The sequence below is a fragment of the Neopelma chrysocephalum genome, unplaced genomic scaffold, assembly GCF_003984885.1.
Source record: "Neopelma chrysocephalum unplaced genomic scaffold, ASM398488v2 Primary Assembly neopelma1_201, whole genome shotgun sequence".
NCBI lineage: Eukaryota > Metazoa > Chordata > Aves > Passeriformes > Pipridae > Neopelma > Neopelma chrysocephalum.
This window is the reverse complement of record NW_020897863.1, coordinates 385,840-396,264: the sequence shown is the minus strand read 5'-3', so window position 1 is coordinate 396,264 and position 10,425 is coordinate 385,840. Positions and strand designations below refer to the sequence as shown.

The following is a 10,425-nucleotide window of genomic DNA, read 5'->3' as shown; positions in this document are numbered from 1 at the left end:
CCCTCTCAGTCTTCTCCTCTCCAGACTGACCAGGCCCAGCTCCCTCAGTCTTTCCTCATAAGGGAGGTGCTCCAGACCCTTCACCATCTTTGTGGCTCTGCTGGACCCTCTCCAGCAGCTCCTTGTCTTTCTTGAACTGTGGAGCCCCGACCTGGACACAGCTCTCCAGATGTGCCTCCCCAGGGCCGAGCAGAGGGGCAGGACCCCTCCCTGACCTGGACATGCTCTTCCCGATGCACTCTAGGATCCCACTGGCCTCCTGGCCCCAGGACACACGGCTGGCCATGGACAACTCCACCAGGACCCCCCAGTCCCTCCCCACAGAGCTGCTGACATGTGGGGTTGTTCCTCCCCAGAAGCAGGACTCTACACTTGCCCCTGTTGACCCTCATTAGGTTTCCCTCTGCCCAATTATCCAGACTGTTAATGTCCCATGGAAGGGCAGCTCAGCCCTCAGGTGGATCAGCCACTGCCCCAGTTCTCTCAGCAAACACTGAGGGTCCATTCCACTCCTTCCTCCAGGTCACTGATAAACAAGTTGGACCAGGCTGGGCCCAGAGTTGATGTCTGGGGATCCCCACTGACCACAGGCCCCCAAGTGGATTCTGGATCATCTGGATCAGGACCCCCTGAGCTCTGCCATTCCCCCAGTCCTTCACCCACCTCTATGTCCACTCACCCAGCCCACAATTCCCGAGCTTTCCAACCAGGACATCACAGGAGACAGTGCCAAAAGCCTGGCTGAGTCCTGGTGCCAAAGGCTGCCCAGATCCCCCTGCATGGACACACGGAGGGGAGGTGTTTGGGGCCTGTCCCAAACCCCCTTCCCTATTCCTGCTCCTGCCCCATGAACACAACAGGGGCACCACGGGGGATCTGGGGGAACTCAGGGCCAAGGGGGAAGAATCCCAGACTTTACAGAGTAGTCAGGGTTGGAAGGGACCGCTGGAGATCATCCAGTCCAGCTCCTGGGGGTTGAGATCCCAGGAGTCTGGGTGCTGGGAGTTAGGGATTATCCATAGGGAAACTGAGGCACGGAGCCCCCCCAGGGCCACCCCGGGGAGCCCAGAGCCAAGTGGGGCCCACACAGAACATCCCTGCCTGTAACAAAGCACCCACAGCATCCAAGCAAACTAGACTGTGTTGTATTTACACTCATGGAGAGGGAGGGAATAACAGGGAGAAGGTCAGTGGTGGAGAAGCTGGAAGGTGGCTGTGGGCTTTCCCGCCGGATCCATGGGAACTGCTGCACCTCCCTGGAGCTCGTGGCCCTCGGGAGAACACAAGGCAAGGGCTGGCTGCAATTCCTGCTCCCCCTGAGAGCCATGGATCGTCCTCAGCCAAAAGCTCAACAGCAAACCCAGCCCAGGGGTGTCCAGGGGTAACACCTGCGGCCACTGCTGTGCTCTGGATGTGATGTCCACGTTATCCAGGAGCAAAAACCTGAGGGAAAGGCTGGCAAGCAGCCTCGCTCCTCTTTGTGCTGGAGGGGGGTTTGCGTGAGTTTTGGAGGTCGGGACCCTCCTGGTAATGCTGCAGGATGGCAGTGGCCACAGAGCACACGCTGCTCTGGCTGGATCACACTGGGAAACCCAACTCTCAGGAGGACCCCCTCTGGCTGAAGGATCCCCTTGGTGAAGGATCCCTGCCACAACTGCCACGAGCAAGGCAGGAAAACAGCACTTGGAAGGAAGGATTGGCCGTGATCCTCCCCCTGCTGCTCCCTGGGGCTCTGCTCTCCAGCACCCAGGCAGACACTTCCCAAGGGTAGCACAGCCAGCAGTGGGGCAGAGTTGCTGCTTGTCCCCTGGGACACATCCAGGGCCCTCTGCTTGTGACACCAGAGCCCCACAGCTGCTTCCCTGCTCCCGGTGTTCCCAGGAAGCCCCCGGGTGTGGAGGTGGCTGTTGCTGTGCCCCAGGAGCCACTGCCCTGCCTCGTGCTGCATCCCTGAGCCCTGTGTCTTCCCAACAGCCCCAGAGCCCTCCAGAGGCTCCTTCTGGGCTGATGCCAAGCTGGCATTTGGCTTTCCCTAAACCTCCCTACACGTGTGCCAGTGTGGGCACCCCAGAGCCCTTCAGGTGCTTTTTGGGGTGCTCGAGTCCTCTGAGCGTGTTCACTGTACCCCAAAGCTCCCCCTCTGCCTTCCCTGGCACCCCAGAGCCCTCCCTGAGTCTTCCACCAGTCCAGGGAACTCTCTCAGTGGGCCCAGAGCTCTCCAAGCACCTCTCCCTGCTCCCTGGGGCTCTCCATGGGCGTTTCTGAGCCCCTGCCTGTGCTTCCCCGGGACCCTCCTCGTGACTGTTCCCGTGCCCTGCAGCCCCTCCACGTGCCTTTCCCTGTGCCCAGTTCCCTTGGAGCATGAGGGAGGGAGGAGGAGGCAGGAGAGAGGGCAGCTGGGTGGGCTCCCTGAGCTGCCCCGGGGGGAGGAGGGGACCCCGCTGTCACCTGGGGGCAGGGGCAGGTCCAGAAGCAGAGGTGTGGGGACCTGAGCTTTGTGCACAACCCTGATGAGAGCGACTCGTGTAAGGCAGAAGGCAGGGAGAGCGGAGAGAGGGGAGGGGAGAGAGGGGACACAAACCTCGCTGGGGGAGCGGCTGAGGTTCTCCAGGGGTATTGGAGCACGGGAGGCTGGAGCAGGGGTGTCCCTGGCTCCCTCCCTGTGGAGAGAGGCACGAGGCAGCGAGCGGAGCCTCTTCCCAAAGGTCCTGCCCTGCCCACGTCGCTCCAAGCCACGAAATAACTCCCCTGTGCCAGCCCTGCAGCTCAGTCCCCTCAGGGCTTCTCCAGCACAGGATGGGGAGGGGGATTTGGGGCGTCAGAACCACGGAATCAACTTTGCTGCATCGGAGCCCAAACACCTCCCGGGGAGCAGACGGCAGCCTGGCTGCCGGGATCCCCCAGCTCCCGGGATTGCAGGAGGTGGGGCAGAGGGAACAAAGTCCAGAGGCTGCTCAGGGACTCTGGCCACCAGTCCTGGGTGGCTCACGGGACTCGGAGCTGCCGGGAAGGGAAAGCCCAGATGCTCACACCACGCAGAGCGCCCGGACAGAGGCAAAGTCCCAAGGTCTTTAGCACTGGAGCAGCGGGGCAGGACGGCCCCTTTTCCTTTGGGAAGCTGGTTGAGAACACATCAGCTGAGCTGTGGCTGTCGGACAGGCAGGAAGGGAGAGGAGGAACACCGACTGACTGCCCAGGAGGTGCGAGGAGCCCCCATGTCCCGGTGCCGGTCCGTGTGCGCTGCCGGAGTCACCCTCGCACCACCGCTGGGGCCGGGAGGAGGAGGGGAGGAGGAGGAGGGAGGCTGGGAGGAAGGGGAGGAGCACCAGGCCGCCCTGCTGGCTGCAGTTCGAGCTGCTCAGGACCCCTTCACAACTTCTGGATCTTCTCGGCGATAACGATGGGGTTTTCCTTGCGGATCTTCTCGGCAGCCTCTGCCTTGTAGTCGTAGGGGCAGGCGTGCATGTCGGAGTACCGGTGGATGGCACAGAACAGGTTCCCGCAGCGGCAGTCGAAGCCTGAGGGCAGGAAGAGCACAAACAAAGCCACATCAGGCCCCGTCCAGCCGGGCAGGAAGGCGGCAGGGCCCCCCCAGCTCCTTCCTGCCAGGCCAGGAAACGCCACCAATGCACACAGAGGAGGGAGGGGGTCACTGTCCCCCCCAGGCCAAAGGGAAGAACACGGGTGGCTCTTTGCCTTCCCCTGGCTCAGCAGCTCCTCGTGCTCTGGGCAGCCCCAGCTGTCACAGCTCCCAGAGCAGCTGCTCTCTGTGTTCCCCAGGGACAAGGGACGTGCCAGGCACTGCAGTGCCAGATTGCTAATCCAGGCCAGGCTCCCCAGGCAGCCCGAGCTGGAGCTGAGCCCCAGAGCCAGCCCAGCTCCCCAGGGTCACACAGCAGCAGCTGGACTGACCAGCAGTAAGCAGCAGGACCGTCACCACACTGGGATCACTTTCAAGCTATTTGGGCTTCAAAATTCCTAATTTAGTCACTTCACTGGGGGACAATGCTGCTCAGAGTGCTTCCATCAACACAGCACACTGGGAAACTCAGGCAGGGATGTGCTGCAAGACAGCAGGGAATCATGCTGGCAGGGAATCCTGCTCTGTCCCTTCTCATCTTTCCAACTACAGCCCACAAACACCTTGCTCCGAGGTGCCAGTTTACTCCTGTTGGAGAAAACTAATTTTATCCTAAATAATGCCCTGAATACACAGGACTTCTCTGCAAGCTGAATCCTAAAGGAGGAAACTTCTCACAGTTTGAAGTTCTTAAGGAAACACTCATCCAGGAAAACCATCCTCCCTGCAGATCCAAAGGCTGGGCACAGACTACCCTGCCCAGTTCCAGGTTTATAAACCCACACTGATTCTAGGACAGCACTCTCGGATCTCCAGGCAAGCTCAGGTTCAAACTTCCCAGTCCAGACTTTGCCAAAGCCTCTTACATCCATGAAAACAGCCAGTCCCTGGCTGCTGGATGCACTAAGGAAGCTACAGTAGGAGTGCTCTGCTAGGACAGCGTGACCTGCACGGCTCCCAAGTTAACTTTTTCCAGGGAAGCACTAAATGCCAGAGATAATTTAGGGGAATGATGTTTTTATGAACAAACCACAGCCAAATTAATTGCTTCACTTTCCAGGGGCAGTTTCCCCATCGATAGCACTGACACCATCCCTGCACTGCTCTCTCCAGCTTTACAGGCTGGATGCCGAGAGCCATCCTGCTCTCAGGAAGCTAACAGTGGAAATCAGGCAGCATTAACGACCGGGATGAGCCTTGGAGAGGGATTTTCCATTTGGGTCCAACTCGTTCCATGTCCCTATTACGAAAGCTTTACCGCAGACCTGAACAGGAGCCGATTCTGACCCGCTCTGCCTTCGCTCTCTGGCAGCTTTTGCCAAGCAGCAGGACCAACCCAAGAGGTGCTGCTGCATCCAGTTCTGCAGTCCTGCATCCCAAGGCTGCCAGGACCCCGGCAGGGAGCGGGATGTTCCCCAGGCTGCTCCCTCAGCCGGCACTGCCGCGGGTCAGAGCTCTCCTCCCAGTCCCCCGGCAGCACCTCGGCTTGGGGGTGGGTTTGTGGGGAACCTCCAGCCACTGCCCCTCTGAACCACCAGAGCACGAACAGAGCTGCCCCAGGGCTCTCACACCACACTGCTGAGGCCACAGCCAGGCTTGCCCGGGGCCAGGGACTCACCAGTCAACCCAATCTTCTTCCGGCAGGTGAAGCAGCGATTCTTCTTGGGCTTGGGTTTCTCCGCAGCGGCCTTGCCCTCAGCTGTGTTCTGGGATATCTCAAGCAGGGTACCTGAAACAGAGGCAAGAGTTTTGCTGCCCTTCTTGATAAAACCAAGCATTTGTTTTACTGCAGGAGGTGCTCGAGGCTCTCACTAAATTCTGGGTCTCCGCCAGACCCTCTGTGTGCACATTGCCCTGGCTGACAGACCCCAGACTGGGAGATCTGCCTCGTTCCACAGAGATCTTACACCTCACACAGCCTCACGTTTTCTCTCTGTTTCAAAAGCCTTAAATCCAAGGCTGGGGTGGCCATTGGACAGTGACTGGATAGTCACTACAGCTCAGCTGCTGTACAGCAACACAACTGTCAGCTGAGCCCACAGTTAATCTTTGCAGGGAAAAAAAAACAGTTAACCCCTTGTAAGTACTACTAATTATTTTTGCTGGCTCTTATGTAAGTGTTCCCCATATGTAGGTCTCAGAATGCTTTACACAGATATCCATCACTGCCTCTAATCTACCAAAGGGAAAACCGAGCTCTGAAAGCCAGATTGTTAAAGGTCACTGATGCTTAGCAGGATTTCCTCCAGTACCTAAGCAGGTTAGAGAAGTCAACAGGAGGGAGGAGCTCTGGCTGCAAACAGATACACACCTGCAGTGCAGGCTGCTCTGAGGAGACAAAACAGTCAGAGACAGCTTTGTGGAGCTGACCCTAAACAGCTTCCTAAAAACCACAGAGTCAGAAGAAAGGGGCAGGCTCTCCCAAGCCTGTTTCACCACACAGTCTCTCACCTCGCTGTTGTAAATTGTCTCCTGGGCTTGCAGGCCAGGGATTACCAAACCCAAAATGCACAGTCATGTGCGGTGACTAGAGCCAGTTTTTTTAGCAACTAACAGCTCCTGGGATTTTTTTTTAGCTTTCAGTACAAGCTGTCAGCTGAACCAAAGGAGGGTGTCTCTGCAGAATCACCTGGTTATGGCATCAGCTGGAGGATGTACCCGCTGGGCAGTGCCCCCTGTGCTCCCCAATCCCTTAAGGGGGGAAACACCCCCTCGAGGGACAGGTACCCCCCTCACAGGGGTGACACCAACCAGGCCCCGCTGTGTTGGCACTGTCACAAACACGTCTCCTCTCTCCCATAACTCTGGTGGATCCCTGTCCCTCCCTCCCTCAGAGCTGGCAGGGGAGTGCTGCCAGCGACAGGCCGTGGGCCGCTCCGGGCTCGCTGCCATTCCCCGGGAGAGGCGTCATGGAAGATTATCCTCCTGCCAGCGACGCCGGGGCTGGCAGCTCCTCAGCCCTCAGCCCACAGAGCCACCTCTATCAGCCTGCCCTGGGGCACAGCATTTGCTCTCCTGCCTCACAGAGGAGCTGTCTCCTCCTCAGCTCTCTCTCCAGGTGTGTGAGGGGACGCCTGTCCCCTGGGGTCAGTGGCCAGCGCTGCTCAAACCAACTCTGAGATTTGTGTCACTCGCACTTGTGCAAAGGCCAAACCGACCTGATGAGGAAGATGCTGATGAGGCTTCTTCTGTCTTGCTGAACTCCTCTGTCTCAGTGCTGGTTTCCTCTCTGGATATGCTCATGGCCGTCATCTGATGGGTCACAGGAGTCTGAGCACTGGGAGCATTTACGGCAAGCGAACGAACAAAGAGCAAACACAAGGGTTTTCCTTTGATGAGCAGTTATGTGGGAGAGACCTTCAGCCCATAAAGTTAATTTCCTTATATTCAGAAGTAGGTCAGGAGTACAGCAGACCTGAGATTTGGGATTGCTCTAGAGATCTGGGATCAAAGTTCTTTACAGGCATACATGGAATGAACCTGTGATGATTTCAGTTTCCTTTTGTACCCAATTATATCTCACAGCCAAGGCTATAGCTCCAAACAAGTCCAGGAACAGGGGAACAGAGTTATGAGTCAGGACTGTAATGTGACAGAGCTCAGTGCAGCTCTAACATCCTTCCCATCAAACGTGCCCAAGATCTCTAATCCTGCTGTCACAGCTTCCAGACTGGGTCACCACCAGGTGCTTTCACTTGAAATCCTGCAATATCCCGAGTTGGAAGGGACCAAGTTAATCATCAAGTTCAACTCCTGGTTCTGCACAGGACAACCCCAAAAATCCCACCACTAAGGACTGAGCAGAAACGGAACAGCTGAACACAGGCAGTGACAGAGCAGCTGCACTGGCTCCAAGAGAACCAAGATACCACTTGATTCACTACCAACCCCCTGGCACCTCACTCTACACATCATCATCATCATCATCTTCATCTTCATCTTCATCAGGGACATCTCAATCTTCCAGATAAACCAGGGTCACAGTGAGGAGTTTGATCCAGCCCATTTGCCCCTTGGCCACGTGACAGGTGACACCCTGTCCCCCGTGGGCCAGAGCTGGATTTCAGCAGGGCTGTGGATCCCCTGCCCCCAGACCATGCCCCTACCTGGCTTTTGCATCCTCAGGTGTTGAGTCTCCCTCTGCAATTGCTTCAGAAGCCATGGGGCTGCTGCTGGGACCACTGGGAGCTACGAGACAAGACCAGTCTTGGTAAAGCCTTTGAAAAACGCCAGCAAGTTCCTCGTGTGCTTGACAGCCAAGGGGAAAGCAGGAGGAGTGTTCAGCAGTCCTTAAGCTCCTGCTCCCTCCTGGAGCTGGGAGAGCACACCCCAGCTGGGATCATTCCCATATCTGTATTCCTACACCCTCCCCTCTGAATTTGTGCCCAGGTCTCTGTGGGGGTAACACATCAGGGCTGTCTGGATCTTGAACCAACATCACTCTGCAGCTTCCCTGAGGTGGAAGGACCAGATCCTCTCCCAGCTTCAGCAGACACAGGTTGGTTTGTGTCAGCTGAGGGTCTAAGAAAACTCTCTGTCAGGAAAAGCTGTGTTCCTGATGCATATTTTGGGGGGGGTAACTCAAGGAAAGCCACGGTCACACTCAGGAACAAACTGTGGAAGAGCTCTGGGAAGAATTTCTCACTGTGCAAAGTCTGTTCATGGGGCATCTGCACGAACTCCTAGCAAAAAAAAAACCACAACCCTGCTCACAATGGAGAGAGCATCTTCCTTCTGCTCCTGGCTCTGGGATGTACCAGGAAACAAATTTTTTAGGACATGGATTGTGGTTGTCAACACTGTTAAGGTAAGAAAATTATACAAACCAAGTAGGCCCAAGTTCTTCCCAAATAAAATGTCATTGTGGGGACCTCTGGGGTTCCCAGCAGTCAGCACATAACTCAGGGAGCAGGGAACAGCTAAAATTGGGGTCACCATTAGCACAGGTGAAGTGTTACAGTTTACTGGAAGGTGCTGACTGGAAGAAGGCTTCACAAACTGGTGGGACTGGGAAGGAAACAACTGCCCCCCTTACAAGGAACACAAGTGCTCAAGGGTCCTTGATTTAGAGCCTTGGGTCTCCATGGAAAGGGACAGACGTGGTTTTTCTAGGAGGGGGTGAACCTGCTGGTGGCCAGTACCAGTTGCTGAACAGAGTTTGCATCCAAACCCCCAATTTAAGGCAGATTTCTCAGAAAAAACCCTCTACCTGGGGGGCTTATCCGGTCACTGCTCTGCTGCCTCTGCAGGAACTCCTTGTAGCACACGGAGCACATCCCGTTGGTCCGGGGGCTGCCATAGAACCCGCAGCCCGTGGTGCACAGCAGGGGCACCTGGGTCTGGTTCGTCTCCTGAGCCATCCTCGCCCCTCCAAGCTGCAACCAGGAATAAAACCGGGACAGCTGTGAGGGCCATTGTTCACTGCAGCTGCTCAGGAAGGAGCACAAAGGATCCCGAGAGAGCCCAGTTCCTGCACGTGCACCACAACACAACCCCAGGCCCTCCAGCACAGGGCACTCGGGGGCTCCCAAAACCCGTGTCCTGGGGCTCTGGGCCACCCAGAGCTGCCAGGAGCTGCCCAGAGCCAGCCTGGAAAGCCCAACAGGAACTGGCTCCTGGTTCTCCCTCCTGCACCACGAGGCTCCCGAAATTCCTGGGGACAGACAAGCACATCAGACCTGAACAATCCCCTCTCCATCAGCACAAGAAGTGCCACCATAGCACTGCTAACGACCTGGGAGCACCCACACGACCCTGGGAGCACCCACACGGAGCTGCCCCTCAAACTCCCAGTCAGTCACATTTTGGGTTTCATTTCGAGCCTGTCTCAGTTTTTTAATTCTCAGGAGGATGACGCAAGCGATGCAAAAAGAACCCACTGACATACGTGGGTAAGGGGAACGTGAGCGTGGTTAGGCTGGAAATAAGGATGAGGGTTTCTTTCCAGCAGCAAGATGTGATTCAGGAACACCTTCCCGAGGAACAGCTGACACAGTGAAACCTAATTTTAAATTTAATAATAATTCCTCTCTGGATCGTGCACAACCCCAGGAACTCGCCCCTTCCAGCCACACACGATGGAGCATTTACAGGGCCAAACCCACCGCAGGGCTCCAAATGAGAACCATGAGGAGCAAACAAAAACCACACACCATCCCAACGCGTGTGTGGACAACGTGGCTGCGGCCGGTCCGGCCGTGACACAGGACGGGGGGGGGAGGATGTGAACAGGACCAGCTCGGGCACAAAGCGCTGGCACCGCGAGCCCCCAGCAGCGCTGCCTTTGTGGGACGCACAAAGTCCCCACCACCTCCCAGCCGCTTCCTTCCCCGCTCCTACAAAACTCGCTCCCTTTACTCCGAGGGGAATAAACAAGAGGAACGCGAAAATCGTTACCCTGCCAGGAGCGCTCCCGTGGGACGGACCCGCACCAGCCCCGGTCGGGCTCAGCTGGGGACGGGGGGTCTCCGCTGCGCTCCCGGGGGTCCCTCGCCGTGCTCAGAGCGGCGCTGCCATCCCCGCACCGGGATCCCAACCGGCCTCTCCTCGGGCAGCCCGGGCGGACCCTCGGGGGGTCCCGGGCGGATCCTCGGGGGGTCCCGGGCGGATCCCTCGGGGGTCCCCGGCGGCCACACGGACAAACCTTTCAGGAGGAGCCGCTGCCGATGGCGCGTCCCTGCGGAGAGAGCAGGGCCCGGCGCTCAGCGCTCCCCCAGCGCCGCTCGGCCCAGCCGGGCGGGACGGCGCGGCCGAACCCCCGGGAGCCGCTGAAACCCCCGCCCCGTGCCCGGGCAGGACCGGGCGGGGCAGTCGGGACCCCCCGCCCGGCCTTGACGACCCCCCCC

At 57.8% G+C, this 10,425-nt stretch overlaps 1 protein-coding gene across 1 annotated transcript; it reads right to left on the bottom strand.

Moving 5' to 3' along the window:
* Nucleotides 1-1,123: 1,123 nt before the first annotated feature.
* Nucleotides 1,124-10,267, bottom strand: LOC113977173 (AN1-type zinc finger protein 5-like). Its single transcript, XM_027703063.1, has 6 exons — nt 9,977-10,267; nt 8,790-8,955; nt 7,687-7,768; nt 6,739-6,857; nt 5,199-5,309; nt 1,124-3,518 (listed from the first exon to the last, which is right to left on the bottom strand). The coding sequence occupies exons 2-6, from the start codon at nt 8,938-8,940 to the stop codon at nt 3,370-3,372; spliced, it is 612 nt and encodes a 203-aa protein (XP_027558864.1). The 5' UTR covers nt 8,941-8,955; nt 9,977-10,267; the 3' UTR covers nt 1,124-3,369.
* Between the last annotated feature and the right edge of the window lie 158 nt (nt 10,268-10,425).